This window comes from Aquarana catesbeiana, linkage group LG11 (genome assembly GCF_042186555.1).
Source record: "Aquarana catesbeiana isolate 2022-GZ linkage group LG11, ASM4218655v1, whole genome shotgun sequence".
NCBI lineage: Eukaryota > Metazoa > Chordata > Amphibia > Anura > Ranidae > Aquarana > Aquarana catesbeiana.
In genome coordinates, this window is record NC_133334.1 from 15,835,503 (window position 1) to 15,861,274 (window position 25,772).

The 25,772-nt window shown below is 45.4% G+C and overlaps 1 protein-coding gene across 1 annotated transcript in view; it reads left to right on the forward strand.

The window, feature by feature from the left end:
• Positions 1–23,157, forward strand: part of LOC141112919 (vomeronasal type-2 receptor 26-like) — a 54,302-nt gene extending 31,145 nt beyond the window's left edge. Inside the window, exons 4-6 of the mRNA XM_073606025.1 lie at positions 9,583–9,792; positions 21,906–22,029; positions 22,242–23,157. Of these exons, the coding sequence (XP_073462126.1) occupies positions 9,583–9,792; positions 21,906–22,029; positions 22,242–23,149 (1,242 nt within the window). The 3' untranslated portion in view covers positions 23,150–23,157. The remainder of the gene's footprint in view (positions 1–9,582; positions 9,793–21,905; positions 22,030–22,241) is intronic.
• The last annotated feature ends 2,615 nt before the right edge of the window (positions 23,158–25,772 follow it).

The following is a 25,772-nucleotide window of genomic DNA, read 5'->3' on the forward strand; positions in this document are numbered from 1 at the left end:
AAGAGACAGAATAAGCCGCTCTGGCAGCTGTGGTGGACTTTGCACAAGTGTCAGCTTGGGTCAAAGAGGATGAGGAGAATGAAGAGGATGAGGATGGTTTAGTAAGCCAGTCCAACACTTCCTCTGCACGCTGTGGCTGGATAGCACGGCCAACATCACTAAACAGGGACAAAAGTGTCCTGCCTGAGGACGGACCACATCCACCTTTGCCTGTGGTCACAGACGCTGCTGGCCCTCTCATAGTTGCATGGGAACGTCTGCCCCTGCTTGCTGGGCTCTCAGACATGATGGGGGGAACACCAGCGTTACAGTCAGAAAAACTGCAGCTGACAATTTAAAACTAAGGGGGCAGGCAGGGGACAAAAAAAAAGACAAAAAAATGCAAAAAAAAAAAGGTATACAGCACTGTATACAGCACTAAATGTTATGCAATGCTGTGTTAAACACTGCACTACACTAACACACTACACTGACACTACACTATACTGACACACCACACTGAGTGACACACTATACTCACACACTATACTGAGTGACACACTATACTCACACACTATACTAACACTCTACACTCAATAAGTGAACACACTAACTCGCTAGCAGCAAACTGAGCCCTGCTCTATCTCCTCTCCGCTATGGGAAGTAACCTTTTATAGTGTGGGGTGGGACTATAAGCACTGAGCCATGATTGGAGAAAGTCATGATCACTTTCTTCAATCATGGTTCTGACAGTGCTCTTGGCCATAATTGCGAAAGCCATACACTTGAACAACAGTCAGGTGCAAGGCTTCATCCAATTAGGGCCCTAGAATGCACTGTGATGCATGTAGTGCATTGTGGGGCACTCAGCGGGTGAACATCCTGCTGAGCAACCCACAAATTTGGGTGTTCGCCGAACGGATGAACAGGCGATGTTGGGCCCGAATTTTTGCTCAGCCCGAACCATTTGACCCAACTCTGGTGATAGGTAGTCAGAAAATGAGATACAAAAATGTGGCAAAAAATGATATAAAGAAAAAGAGAGCAAGAGGCGGGACTTTGAATGAGGCAACACGGGAGCAGGGATATAAATTGGACAAAATAGCAGTTTTTAATGAATTCATTCATATATTTACATATTATTGCACATAGCTATAAAATTAGTATTTTGTATTCCATTTAAAAATACATTCCAACAAGGACTTTTTAGGCAAACATATGAAGAATTTGACATATAAAAAATATAAATGATAATTATATAATTGTGTGACATATTGAAGTGTCACTTGGAAAAAATAACAAAAACACAAAGATAAATCAAGATGGAACGTCCATGCATGGTTAATGATTGAGTACACATAACGGTAGTTGAAAGCTCTACATGTTTCGGGACCTTATAGCCACTCATCAGGAGCAAAACTGTAGTGACCACCTATGAATAAGGAGAGCAACAATATTTTAACTAATATGAACAGCAAGTGGGCAAATGCAAAACATGAAGCCCCACATAAGTACATTTGACCCACGGACTTACAAAAATATCTGCACAATGTTGGTACAGCCATGGAAGTCCAGCCAGCCAGAAGTGCCACATCCTGGAGCTGAGGCAGCACATCCGGGTGACGAACACCCAACACAGGCAAACCCCGGGTGGGTCAGGGTGTAGGAAAGAAAGCACACTAGTAGGTGATGACAGGAAAGTGGCCTCATTTTGGAGGAGCACTAAAAAACAAAAAATGAACAATACATTTCTGAGTGAGTGAGAAAAGATGAAGTGTATGGAGGGTGTGGGAGAACGAAGAAGAAATAGGCAGAAGGTAAGGTAGAAAATAGTAGAGAAGGGAGAAAAAGAGGGGAAAGAAAAAGGAAGTATTGAAAGAAGAATGGAATGAAAGAAAAGAACCTAAGAGAGAGGCCGTAGCAGTGAAAGAAATAGCAGAGAAAGGGAAGGGAGAACAGTGGGGAGGAAGTGAGTGTAGAGGGGGGTGAGAAGGAATAAATACCTGCTGTAAGGTAAAGGAGGGCATGGGAGACAAAAAAACATGTGGATGCAATGAAAAAATGTGATAAAATGTGACCAGGGTGAGAGACCCTGCATAAGGAGAGGCTCATGCGGTGAGCACCACCACAGAACTGCCCCCAACGTCATGCACCAACAACTCAAGGGAGTCAGGAGGTGTCACAACTCCTCCAGGCCAGCCATAGAGCGTCACACCGGGCCCCCCAAGCGCTGAAAAAGGTGAACTGAGCAGCCGGTATAAGAGGCAGGGCCAAAATAAAAGTGTCACTTGGAAAAAATAACAAAAACAAAAAGATAAATCAAGATGGAACGACTATACATGGTTAATGATTGAGTACACATAACGGTAGTTGAAAGCTCTACACGTTTCCGGACTTTATAGCCACTCATCAAAACCGTAGTGACCACCTATGAATAAGGAGAGCAACAATATTTTAACTAATCTGAACAGCAAGACTCAGGGACTTACAATTGTCATTCAATTGTCATTCAAAGTGCGACAACGCAGAGAGCTGAAAATTGGCCTGGGCAGGAAGGGGGTGAAAGTGCCCGGAAAGCAAGGTGTTAAATGCCACCATAAGAAAATTCTATCTGTTTAAGAAAAAAGAAAGGAGGTGAATAGTGTCTGGTACTGTGTCTACCTGACTTGAGGGTATGACAGTATTTCACTTGTTTTCAAATTCTTGGGGTTGATTTACTAAAGGCCAATAGACTGTGCACCTTGAAAAGTGCAATCGCACTCTGCAAGTGCAGTTGCTCCAGAGCTTAGTAAATGAGGTAAAGCTTCACTTTGCAAAGAATACCCAATCACATGCAAGGAAAATAAAAAAAAACAGCATTTTTGTTTGCACATGATTGGTTGATGAAAGTCAGCAGAGCAACTGCTCTTGCCATGTGCAACTGCACTTTCCAAAGTGCACAGTCTTTTTGCCTTTAGTAAATCAACCCCCTAGTGCTGAAACCTGCTGCAACCTATTTGCAACCACTTCCTCTCTGCATTCACTCCATGATGGATGTATGGCATTTTCTAGGGTGGGTTTCCTGATGGTGACAACAATGGACCATGCTTGCTTATAATGTATTGAATTGGTCACTTGTAGTCAATGGTGGAATCTCATGTGACAAGGTGGTAACATAGCAGCGCAATTGGGTGACAGGAGTCCACCATACAACAGGAAGGGCCTGAGCAGAGACTTTCATGGCAGGATCACCAGGAATTATTTACATGGAAGCTACAAATAAAAAAAAAAAAAAAAAAAAAAAAAAAAATATATATATATATATATATATATATATATATATATATATATATATATATTTATGGTTGGAGCCCTATGTCCGATATGGACATAGATAACACTTATAGTAAAGATGAGACTTACCATTGGAAATAGACCTAAAAGTGTGGACTTACCATATGAAATGGACCATTGGAAATAGACCTAAAAGTGTGGACTTACCATATGAAATGGACCTGAAAGTGTGCCTTGGTCTAATGGCCGGTATGCCAAAATAAGGGGGCATACCCTGGTTTAAGAAATGATTTTTCTGTAAAGAGAAATGAATGAAATGAATAGTTGAGAAATGCTGGGGAGGGTGGGTATCGCGCACAGGAAACCGACAAGCACCACAGGTGAGCGGGCTGCTTAAATACCCCCCGGGCTCCTCCCATAAATTCAGGCCACCATACTGGCCTTCCTACTTATGGTTGGAGCCCTATGTCCGATATGGACATAGATAACACTTATAGTAAAGATGAGACTTACCATTGGAAATAGACCTAAAAGTGTGGACTTACCATATGAAATGGACCTGAAAGTGTGCCTTGGTCTAATGGCCGGTATGCCAAAATAAGGGGGCAAAAACATTCAGGTAGGGTTATAATATTTATTGGTTTTCAGTTACTTATTGAGCCAATTTGGAGAATGCCTGTGCCATCTCTATTTGCGGATTGGGGATATACCGGGCGAAGCAGGCTGATTTCCATCTGCCTAGTCTTTTGATGATGTGGTCTGGAACCCCGTGGCGGGATGCTGCGGAGGCTGCTCCGATGCGAAAGGAGTGTCCGGAATACTGACTAGGGTCAAGGTGAAGATTACGGAGAAGTATCCTTATGTGTTTCACAAACTGAGAGGCGCTTAAGGGTTTAACTGGGAATGGTAGAAGGGGACTGGTGTCTGGTTGCTCAGGCAGGAGTGACCGGAGTCGGTTGAGTACCGCGACTGGACACCAGCTGTTGTTGGTTTTGTAGAGGTGAATGTTCACTCCTGAGCCCATTTGCTGGGTTTTAGAGACCTCGAGGTGCAGGATGAAATGGTCTTGGTATGGAAGCAAGTGCCGTCTGCATAGTACTTGGTCTGTGGGTTTGTTAGAGGGGAATTCACCAGGTCGCAAGAACCCATAGTAAGCTAAATATATGGCTGCTTGTAAGACCGTGCTGGGGAGCAGACCGAATGGCGAAGTAGCCAGAATAGTTGACATGTCCCTAAAGATGGGCCCCGTAATGGGTAAGCGCTTGGTGCTGATGACTGGTTGTTGTTTCTAAATGCCCCTTAGGATGGCTCGTATAGCGTGTGATGAGAACAGTGAAGATTTCGTGGGGTCTTCAAGCGTCAAGAAATGTTGGATGCCGGCTAGATATAGCCGAATGGTATTGTAGGATAAGGCCAGCTGCGTGTGACAGTGCGCAGTGAAGGCCAGTACCTGTTTGACATCTGTTGGTCCTTTACGGCAGGATGTGAGGAACTTATTGAACGCCTTCCAAGCTGTCTGGTAGGCTTTGAGTGTGTTGTGCGAGAGTGAATGATTGATGAGTTGCGTTGCTCCGTGTAAATGTTGAACTAGTCCAGGGTCAGTTGTGACCAGACAGGGATAGGGGCCGACATTGGTTCGGCTTCGGGAACCTGTTCAAAAAAGGAGGTATAATTAAAACGTGACAGTGCGTCAGCAGCTAAATTGTATCTGCCGGGAATAAATGCACAGTGTATGTTAAACTGATGCTGTAAAGACAGTTGTACCAATCTGTGCAGGAAGGACATGACTGTTAGGGACTTGGACCTGCCTTTGTTGATGATGTCTGCTGTGGCCTGGTTGTCGGTGGTGAAGGCTACGGTTTGTCCTGTCCAGTGGTGGCCCCAGAGCTGTGCAGCTGCCACTATGGGATAAAGTTCAAAAAGGGAAGATGTTTGAGTAAAGCCGGGTATCAACAGAATCTGTTGAGGCCAGGGTCCTGAAAACCAATGGTGGCCAAAAATTGCCGCAAAACCTGTGGAGGCTGCAGCGTCCGTCACCACCTGGGGTGACCGGGGCGAAACCATGGGTATAAATAGGGATATGCCATTCCAGGCGGACAAGAATTCCTCCCACATAGATAGGTCCGCTATAGCCGCGGAATCTAGATTTAAGATCTGATCGGGGTCCTGAGTTTCTGGCAGGAATCTAAGCAGGCGTGATACAAAGGTGCGGCCTTGTGGAATAATTCGCATGGCGAAATTAAGCATTCCCAGGAGAGACTGCAACTGCTTTTTGGTACAGCCCTTGGTGTGTGTAAACTCGTGAAGGACCGCCCTAATGCGGGTTAGTTTGTCGAGGGGGAGACTGGCTTGCATAGCGCAGGTATCCAAGCTGACCCCGAGAAAGGTGATGATGTGTGCTGGGCCGTCGACTTTGTGCTCGGCGATGGGAACATTGAGGTTTCCAAATATCACTCTGAGTTTGTCGAGGTCTCCTGGGGGCTTGCTGGGAGGTTCTATTAGTAGAAAGTCATCCAGGTAATGGATGACTGCTTGGCATTGACCCTTGTGTAAGAGTATCCAAACAAGGGACTGAGCGAACGTGTCGAAGAGCCAAGGACTACTCTTCGAACCGAAGGTTAATTTAGTGGCAAAATAATATGCCTCCTTCCACTTGATGCCATGCCAGCACCAAAGGGATGGGTGGATGGGCAGGAGCTTGAAGGCATCCGAGATGTCGGCTTTGGAGAGCCAGGCACCTGTACCTGCTTTGACGATTGCTTGTATTGCCATGTCGACAGAGGAATATTTTAGGGAAAATTCTTCGGAGGGTATCAGGGAATTGAGACTGGGGATGTGGGAAGAATGAGGCGCAGACAGGTCGTACACCAAACGCAATTTATTTGTGAACTTGCCCTTGACAAGCCCAATAGGGCTGACTCTCCATGTGCTGAAAGGGGGGCGAGTGAAAGGGCCTATAACGAACTCTCGATCTACCTCTGTTTGTAAGAGCTGATCTATGGCTTGTTCGTCAATGGCTGCTGAACGGAGATTGGCACATTCGTGAGTACTGTGGGGAAGTGAAATGAGGCCGGTGTGAAAGCCTGCTGTGAAGCCCTGGATAAGGTAGGTGGCCAGGGAAGGGATGGGATGTGAGGTGAGGTACAGTCCTAACCATAAGAAGTTGATCCGGCTTAGTCATGCCCTCTTGTGTTGTTTGACTTCGCACAAGTTTTTTGGGTGTGCTCTTTGGCATAAGGTGCAGATGTGGAGTAGGCGGCACTGGCTGAAGTTGCAGGACCCGTAGTTGTAGTTATTACAGATGGCTGCCCCTCCCATGGTTCGGACTGGGCGTCCGAATTTGTCCACCTGAGGCGTTTGTTCAGGGGGCGACTGACCCTGAATTGTACCTGAGGTAGAGGGAAACTCGAAGGGCCGTCTGATCGCCGCATTGGCGCACCAGGTGGCAGTGTGGGTGGAGGACTGACAAATCGCACACAGAGGTGAGCGTAAGCCGGCAAAGTGGCGACAGAAGAGCTCTGTGTCCATGAGACTCCAATTTGTCGTAGTCTGGAACTGTGTGAGTCTGGCGGCGGCCTTAGCGGAAAAAGAACGGTGGTAGTCATAAAATGCAAATCCTCCATACTTGTAGCCCAAGTCTACTACCGTATGGAGATATAAGTCCAGCTCTTCCCATCTGCTGGGGGTGGCTGAGCATAGGACGTCTCTGAGCATGCCAAAGGCCAGGGTAAATTCTGGGACCGATAACTTGCGGTTCAATCTGGGGTCTTTGGCTTTAAGGACCACCGATATGTCACCCCAGGAGTAGGCCTTATTTTCTGCCAGATCGTGCACAGAAATAAGGAGAGAGGCCAGGTTGATGTCCCTGCCGTCCAAAATGTCCTTTCTGATACTGGTTGGGACCAAATGGGAGGGGTAGACAATGGGGCTCCAGCCTGAGGTACCTGCAGGAAGGGGTGTCAAGGTTTGAGTTGCGATTAGGTCGGGGACAGCCGTGGCCGGTCGAGCCTCCAGGAGTGCCACCCTGGTTTGGACGTCTGTAACCGAGGTAGACAAGGATGACACCATCGTGTGTAATTGTGAGATAGCTGATGATATTGACTGGAGGGATGCCTGTTGGGTACTGGGCCCTGCTGCTGGTGGGGGGAAGAGGAGTTTGAAGAGCTCACCTTTCCTCGCTGTGGCGGGGAAGGGGACACCTCTGCATCTGAGCTCTGCCGTCAGTTTGGGGATAGTCCATCCCCTGAGGGACTGCACGCTGCCGCTCTCTGAGACTGGGGAAGGTGACAGGGGGGCCGTGAAGTCTTCGCTGCCGGCCTGAGACATAGTTGATCTGGTGAGAATCTCCTGTCTTGAGCTCTTATTTTCCAGTTGACTGTAACCTATTGGGGGTGACATGAATTTCAAGTTTTTCTTTGATCCCCTGAGTCATACTTACCCGACTTATTCTCCCATTTTTTTTTTTTTTTTTTTACCTGGGGGGATATCGTCCAACCTGGTGCAGGGTGGACCTACTGAACTTTGACTGACCTAGAGGAAAATGAAAGGTGATAATTCGTGAAGGGATTGCTTAACTAACTTGAAGCAACGATTTGCATGGTGCTTGCAATCTTTGAGACAATGAAATGATTTGAAATGTTTGCCTTGATTATGAAATGAGTGAACTCCATGACAGAGGCCCGGCCCGGTCGTGTCGTGACTGATCCGACCGTGAACCGGGCTCTGGAGCATGTACTGAAATGAGGCAACTGAAAAACATTGGTGCACACCGGGACGAATCGGTGCCTGTTCGATGCATCTGGATTCGAATCGGAGCGCAGTATGAAATGAAATGAGAGAAATGTTTACCTTGACCGAGGCTCGAATTGGTTGTGCCGTATTTTGCGACTGGCAACGAACCGAGCTCTGGTATAGGTATGGATACGGCCGAAACAAGTGAGGCATTCCGTGACGAATCGGTGCATCTCAGATGCGACTGGTTTCGAAACGGTGATGCGCTGTGGGAGTGAAATGGTAGTAATGGCATGACAGAGATGCGGATCAGTCGCCCGATATCTGCGACTAGCTATGATCCGGACTCTGGAGCATGTTTCAGAAATGAGGCCGAGCCCTGGGGCACGCCGTAACGAATCGGTGCATGGAGGATGCGACTGGATTCGAAGCGGAGCGCGGTAAGTGCAGGTGTAACATATCGTTTGCCATGACGGAGGCGCGAATCGGTCGTGCTGTTGTAGCGACTGACTACGAATCGGACTCCGGAGCATGTACTGAAATGTGGCCAATCCTGGGGCACGCCGAGGTGAATCGGTGCATTTCCATGCGACTGAATTCATGTCGGAACGTGATACGTGGTAATGAAATGATAACCATGACGGAGGTACGAATGACTGATAATAACGTGACTCTGGAGCATGTACTGAAATGAGGCCGTGTCTACTGGGGCACACCGGAGCGAATCGGTGCATCTTTTAGGTGCGACTGGATTCGAATCGGAGCGCGATAGGTGACTGAAATGAGAAATGATTGAAATGATTTGAAATGTTAGAAATGAGTTTTTTAGAAATGTTTCAGAAATGAGAAATGATTGGTATCGAACTGACTTGATTCGATAGATTTGCGAATTGCGACTCGCTATGGCTGTCTACAGACGCATATTTCATAATTCCGACATGCTAGAAATGAAGCGACGTCTGCGTCGCGGTGGTTTCTCGGGTAACGCGAACGGTAACATAACGATAGTACGAGTGATATACATTGCGGTTACGTTGTGAAATGCGAGTGATTCGTAAGTTGAAATCACGGTTTAGTGACATGATATCGAAACGTAAAAAACAAAAGTCCGACGGGACCCTACCTGCGACAGCCAAGCCAGACGCGTGGTACGAAGCTACAAAAACGGTAACACGGACTTCGAAAGTCTTGAGCACGGAAACAACGAATACGGGAACTTGCGAGGCAAGAACTTGCGGACGCTGGTATTCGAATAGTCGGCCTAGTGACGTATATCGCGCACAGGAAACCGACAAGCACCACAGGTGAGCGGGCTGCTTAAATACCCCCCGGGCTCCTCCCATAAATTCAGGCCACCATACTGGCCTTCCTACATATATATATATAGATATATATATATATATATATATCTATATATATATATATATATAGATATATATATATATATATAGATATATATATATATATATATATTGAAAATGAGTTTTGAAAATGAAATGAATAGTAAACATATTTTAGTAATTGGGTTTGCAGCTACTTAAATGTAGTAATTCAGTAACCGTGATATATAATATATTATGGAATGTTTTTACTCTGCAGTTGAACTTGTGCTCAAAAATGATATCAAATGATAATGTCGGTAATAAAGGAAATAAAGACCTTTCTATACAGTTCACCATTCAGAACCATGTTTTTGTTAATGGGAGTTTGTTTACAAGATCTGTCGGGAATTTCCTTAGTGATGGGTTTGATTATTGGAAACTTGTAATTAATTCTACTTTAATTAAATGGAAAAGTAAGAAAAATCAGGTAAAGCTACCTTATATACTCGAGTATAAGCCGACCCGAATATAAGCCGGTATATGAGATTCTCTAAGGTCCTACAGAAAAAAATCTTAAAAATGTGGGTCATTCATATCATAACTATCAACTATCAGAACTATTACCTCCCAGCAAGGACTCTTCTTTTCCCAAGGTATAGCAAGAATTATGTAAGTCTATGTATGTATGTCTTTTCTCCAGCATTTCTCTCTAAGACCCCATGCACACGATTAAATTTTCTGCAAATTTTTGTCAGATTTACCAAAACCATATAATATGAGGTCAAACCATAATGCCCCGCACACACGATAGGATTTTCCGACAACAAATGTTGGATGTGAGCTTGTTGTCGGAAAGTCCGACCGTGTGAAAGCTCCATAGAACATTTGTTGTCGGAATTTCCGTCAACAAATGTTTGAGAGCAGGTTCTCAAATTTTCCGACAACAAAACTTGTTGTCGGAAATTCCGAGCATGTGCACATAAGTCCGATGCACAAAAGTCCATTCATGCTTGGAATCAACAAGAAGAGCCGCACTGGCTATTGCAGGGCCGATCCTACCCAGGGTGCGAAGGGTGCTTTGCACCCAGGCGCCTGCAGAGGTGGGGGCGCCGAAGAGCCAGACTTCTCCCCTCCCTCCTTCTCTCCTTGTGAGTGTCCGTCCAGAACTCCAGTGTGAGCATAGGGCAGCCCGTCCAGCCTGGCAGTGCTCGGGGGAGGGGGGCTCCTCTTCCTGACACCAGTGTTATAGTCAGTGGCTGCTGATGTGCGGGAATGAATTCCTCACACTGGGATCCCGCACTGTCTCTACCAACGCCAGTTAGAATGCCCCCCCCTCCCATCTCTATCTCGGGCTGCACGGAGAGAGAACCGAGGTGAGTCAGTGTGCTGTGTGTAGGAATGGCATCCCTTGCACACCTTTACATGTGCTCTGGGCTGCCCCTGCTAAGAGATGTTTTATGGTATGATAAATTACAATAGGATACACAGCCCCTGTCCCTTCCTGCACCTCAGTAGTTCATTTACAGATGTGTTGTTTAATGAGATGTACTAAGAGGCCTTTCACACTGACAGTGCAGGGGCATCGGCGGTAATGCGCTGCTACTTTTAGTGGCCCTTTAACGTCGCTCTAGAGGTACATTTAACCCCCACTAAAGGGTTCAAAGGCGCAACTGCGGAGGCGCTTTGCAGGCACTGCCCATTGATTTCAATGGACAAGGGTGCTTTAGGAGCGGTGTATACACTGCTCCTAAAGCGCCTCAAAGAAGCTACTTGCAGGAATTTTTTGGACGTGCTCTGCTCCAGTGTGAAAGCATTCAGGCTCTCACACTGGGATTTGCAGATAAGGCTTTTTCCAGGTGCTATTTTTAACACGAAAGCATCTGAAAAATATCTCCAGTGTGAAAGGGGTCTAATAGACCATCTCCTGTACTATGTCTGCAGTAAGGATGAGCTCCGGCGTGTTCGCAAGCTGCACGTGCCGAGCCCGCCAGGAACTTGGCACTGCACAGCGCTAATCACAAGCAGTGAGACATTTCCCAGTCTGCGGCTGCAGAGATCTGGAAATGTCTCACTGCTTGTGATTAGCGCAGCGCACTGCCGTCTTCCAGGCGGGCTCTGCACGTGCAGCTTGCGAACACGCCAGAGCTCATCCTTAGTCTGCAGTCTCGGATCATCTCCTCTAGTATGTCTGCAGACTCTGACCATCTCCTGTATTATGTCTGCAGTCTCTAACCGTCTCCTGTATTATGTCTGCAGTCTCTGACCATCTCCTGTACTATGTCTGCAGTCTCTGATCATCTCCTGTAGTATGTCTGCAGTCTCTGACCATCTCCTGTATTATGTCTGCAGTCTCTAACCGTCTCCTGTATTATGTCTGCAGTCTCTGACCCTCTCCTGTACTATGTCTGCAGTCTCTGACCATCTCCTGTATTATGTCTGCAGTCTCTGACCATCTCCTGTACTATGTCTGTAGTCTCTGATCAGCCCCTGTACCATGTCTGCAGTCTCTGACTATCTCCTGTACTGTGTCTGCAGTCTCTGACCATCTCCTGTACTATGTCTGCAGTCTCTGACCATCTCCTCTACTATGTCTGCAGTCTCTGACCATCTCCTGTACCATGTCTGCAGTCTCTGACCGTCTCCTGTACTATGTCTGTAGTCTCTGACCAGCTCCTGTACATGGTCTGCAGTCTCTAACCGTCTCCTATATCATGTCTGCAGTCTCTGACCATCTCCTGTACTATGGTTGCAGTCTCTGACCCTCTCCTGTACTATGTCTGCAGTCTCTGGTCATCTCCTGTACTATGTCTGCAGTCTCTGACCATCTCCTGTACTATGTCTGCAGTCTCTGATCATCTAGTGTACTATGTCTGCAGTCTCGGATCATCTCCTGTACTATGTCTGCAGTCTCTGTCCATCTCCTGTATTATGTCTGTAGTCTCGGACCATCTCCTGTATCATGTCTGCAGTCTCTGACCATCTCCTATACTATGTCTGCAGTCTCTGACCCTCTCCTGTACTATGTCTGCAGTCTCTGACCCTCTCCTGTACTATGTCTGCAGTCTCTGGCCATCTCCTATATCATGTCTGCAGTCTCTGACCATCTCCTATACTATGTCTGCAGTCTCTGACCCTCTCCTGTACTATGTCTGCAGTCTCTGACCCTCTCCTGTACTATGTCTGCAGTCTCTGGCCATCTCCTGTACTATGTCTGGAGTCTCTGACCATCTCCTGTACTATGTATGCGGTCTCTGATCATCTCCTGTACTATGTATGCAATCTCTGACCATCTCCTGTACTATGTATGCGGTCTCTGATCATCTCCTGTACTATGTATGCAGTCTCTGTTCATCTAGTGTACTATGTCTGCAGTCTCTGATCATCTAGTGTACTATGTCTGCAGTCTCTGACCATCTCCTGTACTATGTCTGCAGTCTCTGACCATCTCCTGTACCATGTCTGCAGACTCTGACCATCTCCTGTACCATGTCTGTAGTCTCTGACCATCTCCTGTACTATGTATGCGGTCTCTGATCATCTAGTGTACTATGTCTGCAGTCTCTGACCATCTCCTGTACTATGTCTGCAGTCTCTGACCATCTCCTGTAGTATGTCTGCAGTCTCTGATCATCTAGTGTACTATGTCTGCAGTCTCTGATCATCTCCTGTAGTATGTCTGCAGTCTCTGACCATCTCCTGTACTATGTCCGCAGTCTCTAAACATCTCCTGTATCATGTCTGTAGTATTTCTGGGGGCTCTTTCTAACAGACTCTCTAACAGAAGCGCTCTCTGTCTCCATCAGAGAGGCCCCCCTCCAGGTCCCAATAAAGTACTCTTGCTTCTCTTCCTGTATTTTGTTTATTGTACCTGTAAGGATCCCAGGGTAATGAAGACTTCGTGGTGGAGCATCTCTGTGGTTGAGTCGTTGCCATAGAAATATTTGTAAAGCGGAGGAGTTACTAAAATGACCACGCCCATGTGGGGGCGCCAGAAATATTTCTGCACCCAGGCGCCTGTGACCCTAGGATCGGCCCTGGGCTATTGAACTTCATTTTTCTCGGCTCATTGTACATGTTGTACGTCACCGCGTTCTTGACGTTCATAATTTCTGACATTTGTGTGACCGTGTGTATGCAAGACAAGTTTGAGCCAACATCCTTTGAAAAAAAATCCACAGTTTTGTTATCGGAAAATCCTATCGTGTGTACAGGGCATAAGAGTTTCAATTTGTATGCAATTAGACAGACCCTTGTGCTACATGGTTTTGGTAAATTTGAAGATGAAAATCTGCAGAAAATCTAATAGTGTGTATAGGATCTTAAGCCTCGTACACATGATGCGATTGTTGGCCAACCGAGCGTCTGATTTTTATCAAAAGGGCATGTGCCAGAATCTTGTCTTGCATACTAACGTTACACAATTGTCGTGCCACAAACACAAACATAGTGACGTACTACGAGGAATTTCAGCTCTTGAGCGCCACCCTTTGGGCCCCTTCTGCTAGTATCGTGTTTGGTGAGCATTGATTCCGAGCATGCGTGTTTGTACTTTTTGACTTTTGTGTGATTTGTGTACTGACCATACGAAAATAAGACATCAAGCTGTTGTCCGACAAAAATTTACTAGCCTATCATCCAACATTTGTTGGCCGGTAAATGGAACAACAATTGTCAAAAGGAGCGTACTAACGGTGAGATTTTAGGACAACAGTCTGTCAACAGACAATCCCCTGCCAACAATCGAACCGTGTGTACGAGACTTAAGTCCCTTTCTGTTTCCTGTGGACTTTCTGGAAACCATACGATCAACTGATAAATAATATTAGGATCAACACCAAACTCATTAAATCAAATTATGTTGCAATAGAAATATATCCCTCCCAAACTTTGACTTTGATTCTTTGTGGGTTGATGGTAATATATTCAAGGAATCATTGATAAGCACTGAAGGCAAGGGTAAGTTTTCAAATAAACATAAAAGTAAACATATAAATAAAAATAAGCGTGTGGATACAAGATGCAGCATGAAAAGGTTGCAAGTGGCAAGAATGAGGTACCAGAGGGGATAGAGGCAATGGTTACTAACGTCACATGCCCTTTGGGTACATCCACTAGGTAGGCCTCTCCATGGTGAGCTACATGGACCAACCCCTAGGAATGACAATGGCAACTTCCACTTGGAGAGGAGAAAAATCTATGTGAATCCCATAGGGTCGCTACCAGGGAACAAGAAGCTACCACATTTAAGGCCCGTACACACTATACAAAACTCAGATGGGAAAATTTGTACGACGAGCTGTCTGTGGATTTTCAGATCGTTAGTACGGTGCTTTAGACAGCCGATTTCACTTTTTCGTCAGACAAAAGCTGGATGAGCAGACTAGTAAATTTTTGATGAAGGACAGCTCAACGTCCGATTTTTGGATGGTCAGTACAGAAATCGTCACACAAAAGTCGAAAGTACAAACACGCATGATCGGAATCTAGGAACGACCCAGAAGAGTTCGGTCTTGTAAACCAGTGGTCATCAACCCTGTCCTCAGGGCCCACTAACAGGCCAGGTTTTATGTATTACCTTGGGGAGATGCAGAATAGAATACTGCAATCACTGAGCAGCAAATGATAACACCTGTGATGTACTTCAGTTATCTTGCAAACCTGGTCTGCTAGTGGGCCCTGAGGACAGGGTTGATGACCACTATTGTAAACTAAAATTCATAATCTAGAATTAACATTCGTGAAGTGGCAATTGATGAAATGTCGAAAATGCAGCGCACATATTTATCTTCTTTAATAGTATAATAATGAAGCTGCTTTGCTGGTGATACTGATGCAGTTATGCCAAACATATTTTAAAAGGCATTTGTTTTGTAAGATCTGAAAATTGCGAACCAACGCTCACCAAACTTCTACTAACACGAAATTAGCAGAAGGGGCCCAAAGGGTGGCGCTCGAGAAACAAACTTTCTCTTTATACTCTCGTAGTACGTCATCAATTCGCGGATAGTTTGTATGCTAGACAAAATCCTGCACACACGCTTTTGACAAGAATCAGATGCTCTAACCATGTACAGTATACGAGGCTTTACAAATGATTTGGGGGCCAGACATATGTATCAGTCAACCTCAATCACCTTTTGTAATGGGGAAATCCCCAAGTGTGGGGGGTGAAAAGAAAAAGAAGGAGTGGGACCAGATAAGGAGGAGAGAGAACCCAAAAAAGGAAAAATCTAGCAATCAGTCACTCAACTATTAAGATCTTTAGTGTATCTAGTTGGGTTTACAGGAGGGGAAACAATTTTTCTTACGTAATATTGTACCTATGCTCCATCTTGAACCCCTCCCCCCATTACATCTATATGAGGTGTTTGTGGATCTGAAAAAAAAAAATCATTAGAAATCTTACTGTGAAAATGTATTATGCCATGATGGGTGAAAATAACGCTAGGGAAGCAAAAACACTGTCAGGAAGTGAAATAGGCTATAATGAAATGTTGGCTTTGGATATTTTGGAGGAACTCTGGGAAGAGGGGTAGTTGGAGAAAATTGAATTGCTGGAGAAGGCAATAGGAGGAAATTTTGAGGGTGAACTATAACAGATGATGGTCATGTGGGGGGCGTGGCTTAGCTATTGAAGTGTGAGGACGCACCGCCAGGAGCTCTGCACTGGAACGGGCAGAGAACCACCCGTAGAACTGAACAACCAACCCAGCTTCACATGCCAGGGGACCGCAAACACCCGCCGGCCACCGAGGAATGGAGGGGACCCGAAATCTCTCACTATTTCTTGAGACAGCAGCAAATCTCCTCACCGGCCGGCCGGAGCAAGATGGCACCACCACGAGTTCCTCAGGCGAGTACCGCCGCATCAAGTAAGAAGGGCACGCAGGCAGCTGTCTCCGCAGCGGAGGAGGATTTTCCTCCTCTCCCACACAGGGCACACTCCCCCATATAGTCCCCTGCTAACCCATTTGCGGACACTCCATTGCCATCAGAGGGCACAGGGGGTATGATTAGCCTTGTGGAGGGATCCCTAAGGGACATAGTTTTGGGCCTACCCACCAAGCAGGACTTAAACGCCATGGCAACTTCAATTGTTAATGCTCTCACTAGAGAATTACATGACTTGAAGCAGCAAGTAGATACAGTGGAGGAGAGGGTAACTGTTATTGAATCCTCCAATACAGCCACTGAAGCCCGCATTACATCCCTAGAGACAGAGCATAAGGCTTTCCGTCGCCATCTTGTGGATGTCCACTTACGGCTCGATGACGGCGAAAACAGGAGCAGGCGGAACAACCTACGCCTCAGAGGTATTCCAGAGGCCACCATGGGCCCAGATCTCCGTTCCACTGTTGTTGCTATTTTAAACCAGGTTCTGGGCAAACCACCTACCGCAGATTTGGAACTGGATAGGGTGCACCGCATACCGGGTCCCAGGGCCCCTCCTCCCGCCCAGCGGATATCGGCTGACCTTGATCTCCCCTGGGATGTACTGTGCAGGGTGCACTTTTTTAAATTAAAGAGGACATCTTGCGCCTAGCCTGGGAGAGGGGCTCGATTGACTTTGACGGGGCTTCCATACGCATCTTTCCTGATGTATCCAGGCAAACACGTGTTATGCGAGGGCTGATGCGGCCCCTGTTGGAAGTGATATGGAAAGCTGATGCCACCTACCGCTGGGGCCATCCCTTTCACCTGAATGTTAAAAAGCAAGGATCTGAATTTCACCTCCGCACACCTGATCAGCTCGCCAACCTGTTCCACTTCATTGCCAGACCCACGATCAATGTGCCCAACTGGTTTGATTTTTTGCTTTCCCAGGAGACACCAGGTCCAGCTACACCCAGGCAACAACGGATCAGACGCTCACGTTCTCGCCCGCCAAACCGAGAAGCCGTCAGACTGCATCCGACATCCTCTGAGGACTAATCGATCTCCAATCTACAGGAACTGGTAAGACTTTGCAGCATTATCTGTCTACAGCTTCTATCACCTCCCCTCTGTTTGGCGACCCACCCAGGAACATTTCCGTCGACTGCCAAGAACTTGACTATACCTAGGAGACATGTTTTTGTGGGCTCTCTCTCACTTTTTCCACTACTGACTGGCCAAATATGTCTCCCACAGAAGAAGACGTCTCCACTCTGAGTGATTTTTTTTTTCTTTTTTGTTTTTCTTTTTGGGTTTCGCTGGGAGGGGTGGGGGTGTATTGTACACACTGTGTTGGCAGACCGCAACAGGATTTGACTTGTGTGTGTCTGCGCACTGCTCCCCTGGCCTGGCTTTTCTCCGTGATGGGTGGTGGGGCGGATGATTGCTTGGGAGGGGTCCGGTGCACTACCCTATGCTCCTTACCTTGGGGCATATTTAACATCCCTTGATTGTCAATATTGGGATCATGCCTAATTGCACTCCGTTTGGTCCCGTCTTCGAGGCCCTTCTGGGATGTGATGCCGGACCTTACCTCCGTCGATTGTCCCCTCATGCGCCGGTGGGAGTCGTGTGCTGATCTGCATAGGTTTTGATACAACAGGGCCTAACCGGCAGGGATACAAATACAGGCTGCTTTGTGTTATGTGTTTTTGTGGGTTTCATTTTTTCTTTTTGTGTTATTTCTAGGTTATGTATACTTGCAGATTTTTTTGCCTTTGCTCTTCCACCCGTTTATGGAGAGTATCTTCTTTACAGGAAAGATGGTGTCCCGGTCTTGATGCACTGGGGAATGGGACGCGGGGGGTTCCGTGCAGGCCATGCCCATTGGTTCGTGTGGCACTGAAGCCTGATGGTCTTACACCAGCATATTATAAGACCTTTTTTGAGATGCTCTCCAAACCATTGGTATCTGCACTTAACTCGATCACAAAAGGCAACTCCTTTCCCATAGACACCCTTAGAGCCTACATATCCCTTATTCCAAAGCAGGGGAAGGATCTACTGCGTTGTGGGAGCTATCGGCTGATAGCTCTCCTAAACGTTGACCTGAAATTATTTGCCAAGATATTGGGGAACAGGTTGCTTCCACATATACCGAGCCTAATCCATAAAGACCAAGCGGGCTTTGTACCTCAGCGAGAACCCCGTGACAACACCATTAGGGTGGTTAACCTTATACATGCTGCTAGGACCTCACGGCGACCCCTTCTCCTGCTGTCAACAGACTCGGAAAAGGCTTTCGACCGGGTAGATTGGTCATTTATATGGGCCACCTTAGAGCATATTGGTCTCCGCGCTTCGATGCTCAGCTGGATACTGTCTCTCTATTCCCATCCCACAGCCGCGGTGAAGATTAATGAGACAAGGTCGAGCTACTTTAACATTTGAAATGGTACCCGACAGGGCTGTCCTCTGTCCCCGCTGATCTTTATACTCACCCTAGAACCCTTTCTATGTAGGATAAGGGTAAACCCGGGTGTTATTGGTTACCGCAAGTCCTCTGGGGCTCATAAAGTTGCTGCCTTTGCGAATGACCTCATTTTCTTCTTGGCAGACCCACTTGCCTCGCTCCCTATGTTACTTCACTCCCTTCAGGAATATGGGGCTCTATCCCTCTTTCAAATAAATATGACCAAATCCTCCCTACGTAATATTACGGTGGGCTCGGACACAATACGTCAACTGCGCTCAGAATACCAATTTCACTGGGCAACTAACACTATCCCCTATTTAGGAGTAGAAATTACCCCTGACCCTGCAAATCTCTGTCAAGCGAATTTTGCTCCATTACTTCATCGTCTCAAAATGGACTTACATCATTGGCACTCCCTTACTTTAACCTGGTACAGACGATGTAACGCCATCAAGATGACCGCACTGCCGAGGGTGCTCTATCTGTTACAAGCCCTCCCCATTCGCCTTCCACACTCTTTCTTCAAGCGAAATGACTCAATATTTCGACAATTTGTCTGGTCGCACCGGAAGCCTCGCATTAAACTGCAAATACTCCATATGGCAAAGCACGGGGGGGGAGGGTTGGCCTCCCTGAAATGAAAGGCTACTACAGAGCAGCACACCTTAATAGGGTGATCGATTGGCATTGTCATGCGGAGGCAAAACAGTGGGTAACAATGGAGTTGGAGGACTCCGACGGCACAGCCAAGAGCTGGCCTTGGATCACCACTCCACTACCAAAAGCCCTTGTTGACCACCCTACCCTGGGAAGCACAATTCAGGTCCCTAGAGATACCTTCCGACAATCCTCGCTATCCCCGCTGCCCTCCCCCACGGTGCCAATTTTGGGTAATCCAGACTTCCTGCCCGGCTGTCAGGGTCCAATATATAAGTCCCTGTCGGCGGGGGGGAGGTGGCCTCACCTTCACGACTTTCTTGGACTGAATGGCCAACTCACTGCAGCTGCTGGGTTGGAAGACTCCAGCCCACCACTGGATTTCTTGAGTGGACTCCAACTGCGTAACTACCTACGCCGATGTACACGGACTCTGGGCAGTTCGCGTCCGCTTACAGAGTTGGAACAAATATGTCACCGCAGAGAACCTACCCGCCACTCCCTGTCCTTAATCTATTCCTCCTTGATCTCCCCGGATGAGGGGTTTATTCCCCCTTTCCTCTCTAAATGGGAGGAAGACTTGGGAGTTCGCTTCAATGAATCACAGAGGGAAAAGATTTTACATTTCGCCCAGAAATCTTCCTTGGCCACCAGGGTTCAAGAGACCTGTTATAAAATTGTGACTCGGTGGTACAGAGTTCCATCCACTCTGCACCGTTTTTTTCCACAGGTCCCGAGTCTCTGCTGGCGGTGTGGGGTGGGAGAGGGAACAATGTTCCACATTTTCTGGGACTGCCCCAAAATTAAACCCTACTGGCAGGAGGTGGCACGCATGATCAGGCATCTGACCAATGTTAGTTTTGAGGGGTATCCTGGGGCATGCTTGCTGCACCTCTCTAGATGACTATCCAGCTACTGAATGCAGCCAAGGCATGCATACCCTTGTCTTGGAGATCGGAGACCCCACCAACGAAATCCCAGTGGTATGTCAAGGTCAATGAGTTGCGTGACATGGAAGATCTCACTGCCACTCTGTACGGTAGGGAGGAGGCCTTTCGGGAAACATGGCGTCCTTGGCAGCACTTCATCTATTCCGAGACATACCTCCGTGAGGTGGCACAGACTGAATGACTCCCGGATTGGGGTCGCCGCCTGGTCGGGGGGCTTCGCCACCGTTTCTTCCTCCTTTTTACCCTTCTCATACATCCTTCTTTTTTAACTTACTGGTCTCTACCCTTCTACTCACCCCCCCTTCTTTTTTCAATTCTTTCCTTTAGCTGGATCTCCTTCCCCTCTTTTTTCCCTCATCCCTTTCTTTGTCTCTGTCTTCTATAATTCTCCAGTTCTGGGAAGGTTTAGTCAGATATGATGAATATCATGGTTTGTGTCACACCTTGGTTGTATCCCACAGCTGGACTCCGCTGGTCCCCTAACCAGCTGAGAATGTTTCATTCACTGTCTGGTCGTGATAGTTATACGGTCTAAATGAGTAAATAGGGTCATTCTCAGGAAACTTCTCCTGTTGGGCATACAGACAGCCCTTTCACATGACCCATTTCTTTCACATGTATGTTATGCAGATCGTATAACCAAGGGAAATGTTGCATTACACTATTGTTATGGCACCTAACTCTGTAAATGACTTATTTCTATTCTTGTTTTTATTATATCCATTTACGCTGTGTTGTGCTTTTTTGTCCACTGAACTGTAACATCTCTTTTTGAAAAATAAAAAAATTACAAAAAAAAAAAAGATGACGGTCATGTCTAAAGCCTCCTTCCATCCTGACTGACTGAAAGGCAATTTCATTCCCACTTTCTAGGGAGCCGTTTACTCTGAGATCATCCGGTTTGTAAGGAAGCCAGAATTGATTTTAGATCTAATTTGTCATGTAAGGAGACGTAAGTTATATGGGGTCTGATGGATAATGCCAATGTGTAGTTGTTTATGGTGCACAAAGCTATGCCAGAAGAGATGTGTGGTGGCATTAAGTACATTTGCACTGCACCTTGCCACAGCTTGTGTTTGGGTTCCATTAATAACATCGCAAGTACTTTCTGATGGACGTCCAGAAGTTCTGCCTTAAGAAATAAAACTTAAGACAGTCTCACCTTATAAAAACACAAATAATATTATGTTGTCATCTCTTTATTGAATGAATAATTTCATGAATCAAGTTCATTCATGCATGACATATGTAACATATCAAAAAATGATTAGCTGAAGTCAAGTATGTAAGATAATAAGTTGGCTTTTAAAATCTAGTTAGGTGTAAGCATTACATGATATTTAAAAAAAAAAAAATCACACACATTCATTTCATTACTAATCAGAAAAAAATGTTTTAGAGTTTGTGTAATTAAAATTAAAATAAAAAGCGTTGTTGAAGTCCACGGTCAGCAGATGGTTTACAAGTTGAAGAATCTCAGCACAATAATTGCTCTCCATAGGAGAAGAGATTTTATCTGAGAAATTAGGATAGAGATGAGATTACATCACTTGTAAAATGTCAATTATACATTTGAAAACTTGGTTTTCTAAAACCAATATAAAATATATACTGTATAACATACAACATGTTGCTTTCTGTTAGGTTCCAAAATCTCAGTGCTCAATAAGTTGTCTCCCAGGATACCGGGAAGTTCCCAGCTCTTCCATACACCCTTGTTGTCATAGTTGTGTCCTGTGTTCATATGGAGAAATATCAAATATTACAGGTAATGCCTATGAAATATTACTGTGGTTATGCTCTTTTGTATGTATTGTCTCTAAAGAACATTAAAAAGGCCGAATTGTAACCTAGAAATAAACGACATAGTTGATTTGATATGTTGACGCATATTAATATTTGATTATATTAATATATATAAACCAGACAAGATATCCTGTAAGTGATCACAGTATTCATTGATTTTATTTTGTTTTCCAGATAGTGAAAACTGCATGAAATGTCCCGATCATGAATGGCCAAATGAGAACAGAACTCACTGTATTCCCAAGGAAGTAGAATTTCTTTCCTTCACTGATGACACGCTCTCACTAGTTTTTATAACCTTCTCACTGTTGTGTTTTGGGAAGACTCTTCTAGTACTCGTCATTTTTATTTTACACCAGGACACACCAGTTGTGAAAGCCAATAACAAGAGCCTCAGCTTTGTCCTCCTGGTCTCCATCATGTTGGGTTTCCTCTGTGTGTTCCTCTTCCTGGGTTGTCCTGTGGATGTAACCTGCTTGTTACGCCAAATTTCTTTTGGAATTCTCTTTACAATAGCCGTATCTTCTGTATTGGCCAAGACTATCATGGTTTGCATTGCCTTCAAAGCAACCAAACCCAACAGCGTGTGGAGGAAATGGATTGGAGTAAAACTGCCCACCTGTATAGTCTTAGCTTGTTCTTCTATTCAGGTTATAATCTGTATTAGTTGGTTTTCCATCTCTCCTCCCTTCCAGGAATTGGACACACACTCCTACCAGGAGAAGATCATCATTCAGTGTAATGAAGGGTCAGTTATCGGGTTCTACTCTGTCCTGGGTTATATGGGGATCCTGGCTGCTGTCAGTTTTATTATAGCTTTTTTTGTCAGGACTTTACCGGACAGTTTTAATGAAGCCAAATACATCACCTTCAGCATGCTGGTGTTCTGCAGTGTCTGGATTGCCATGATCCCGGCCTATCTGAGCACCAAAGGGAAATACACGGTGGCTGTGGAGATATTCGCCATACTGATTTCAAATAATGGTCTCTTATATTGTATATTTCTTACAAAATGCTTTATAATTCTCTGTAGGCCGGAACTGAATACAAAAGTCTATCTGCACAGTCAAAGAAATATATAAAAACTCTTTTATTTTAAGACATCACAAAATGTGGAAAGTTATGCAAATGATACATCACTTTTTGATTTGGCAAAGTTGAAAAAAGTAATATAACATTTTAAAATCCTACTTATAGTGTAAGAGAACATCTTTCAAAAGCAAAAAATCAAATATACAGTATGTCAACTAAATTTAAATACTTAATAAAGAATCCAATCATCAAGATATGCATGCTTCCAAATCCTTAAAAACCACAAAAACAAAGAAACAAACACAGAGCCATAAAACCAGACATTTGTACTTGTACCATATGACCTAAAGTGTGAACTCCAGACAACCGATTGCATCTCTGTAATCATTAATACATCATTAAATGTATTTTTCAAATACTAGAAGTGCAAGTATCTGAATGTGATGTAGTTTTGACCTCTTTTGGTCCCTTGACTGCAGATGTCCAACCGGGAGAGGGGGAAGCAATACAAGTAGCCAATCGGTTGTATTGAATTATACGAAGCATGCTGATAGAAGTGATATGTATGTACACAGTACAATCCTCCTCACTCCTCTTTCCCTCTGTAATGCTAAGCCCTAGGTTTCAATTATAGGCAGAGTGTCTGAAGGGAGGCAACCCCATCCTTATAGCAGCCTAGGCGGGAGATACTCTTATTCTACTACTATGCACGATAGCAGAGTTATTAAACAGAAAAGTAGTGATTATTAGGCCTTCATTCCCAATTCCAAGATGGTGGGAGGAGCCAAGGGTCCATGCTAAAGATGGTCAACATGGTGGTTACCTGGTCAACATGTGGTGGTAATAAATACAGGCATAGACATCCCATTTCCCCGTGAGTAAGCCATGACGGGTGTGGTGAAATGCTTTGGGGGTGGAGCTACATGTTTTTTGCATTTTTGTTTTGTTGAGCACAGCAATATATATATTGTAAGGTTTGCACATACAGTAAAACCTTGGTTTGAGAGTAATTTGGTTTGAGAGCGTTTTGCAAGACAAGCTAAATTTTTAAATACATTTTGACTTGAAATACAAGTAGCGTCATGTCACAACTGAATATAAAAGAGAAGAGAGGCGCCTCTAAGTGTAGCAATATGGTTACATTTAATGAAGGTACAACATTTAGCAACTCACATGGTTGATGATTAAAACAGGAACATCTAAGTATTCAGGCATCCGGAGTAAAGCTGTCCACATAGACCATTCTCCTCACCGCCATCAATGCCGTCCCTTCCACACTGCGGTCCATGAGCCGTTCAATCGCTCTACTGCAGGGTAGTCTTCCTGGTCGGATTGCAGACTCACGGCGGTGAGGAGGATGGTCTATGTGGACATCTTTACCCCGGATGCCTGCATACTTAGATATGCCTCTTTTAATCATCAACCATGTGAGTTGCTAAATGTTGGACCTTCATTAGCCACTGAAGATTTTACCCCCTTCCTAACGAGAGCACTTTTTGCGTCGCTTTAACTGACAATTGTGCGGTCGTGCGATGGTACACCAAAACAAAATTGACGTCCTTTTTTTCCCACAAATAGAGCTTTCTTTTGGTGGTATTTTTTGTGCTATAAACAAAAAAAGAGCAACAATTTTGAAAAAAAAGCAATATTTTTTACTTTTTACTATAGTAAATATCCCCTAAAAATATATTAAAAAAAATAATTTTTTCCTCAGTTTAGGCCGATACTTATTCTTCTACAAATTTTTGGTAAAAAAAAATCACAATAAGCGAATATTGATTGGTTTGCGCAAAAGTTATAGCGTCTACAAAATAGGGGATAGTTTTATGGCATTTTTATTATTAATTTTTTTTATAAGTAATGGCGGCGATCTGCGATTTTTATCGTGACTGCGACATTACTGCGGACGCATCGGACACTTTTTTGACACTATTTTGGGACCATTGTCATTTATACAGCGATCAGTGCTATAAAAATGCACTGATTACTGTGTAAATGACACTGGCAGGGAAGGGGTTAAACACTAAGGGGCGATCAAGGGGTTAAGTGTGTCCTAGGGAGTGATTGTGATTCTAACTGTGGGGGGTTGGGCTACCACTCACATGACAGCAATCACTGCTCCAGATGACAGGGAGCAGTGATCTCTGTCATGTCACTAGGCAGAATGGGGAAATTCCTTGTTTACATAGGCACTTCTCCATTCTGAGGCTCCGTGACACGATCGACGGGACACCAGCAGGCATCGAGTCCGTGGGTCCCGCGGGTGGGGTCACGCTCTACGCGCGCGCCCGCTAGCCTCGCCAATTAATTACAGGTACACCCATTTGCCCAGCGCTGCCACTGTGCCGACGTATCTCGGTGTGCAGTGGTCGACAAGTGGTTAATGATAGTGTCAGGAGCATCTAGTGCTCCTGCTCCTCATTCCAGCATCCCGGGTTAGACTCTGATGTAAGGGGGAACACTGTGGCCTCTGGTGTAAAAGGGAACTCTGATGTAAGGGGTGCTCTGAGAACTCTGATTTACCTTAGTGTACTCACTCAGAGGCAGGAAAGAGAAGGGGGGAGACTTCAGTCACAGACATGGATGTATGGTGAGCTCACTCACCCCTTGGCAGTCAGCACCTTTCATCCAGATGTATCTGAGGCTGCTGGAATTTCCAGCCCTGACTTTCCT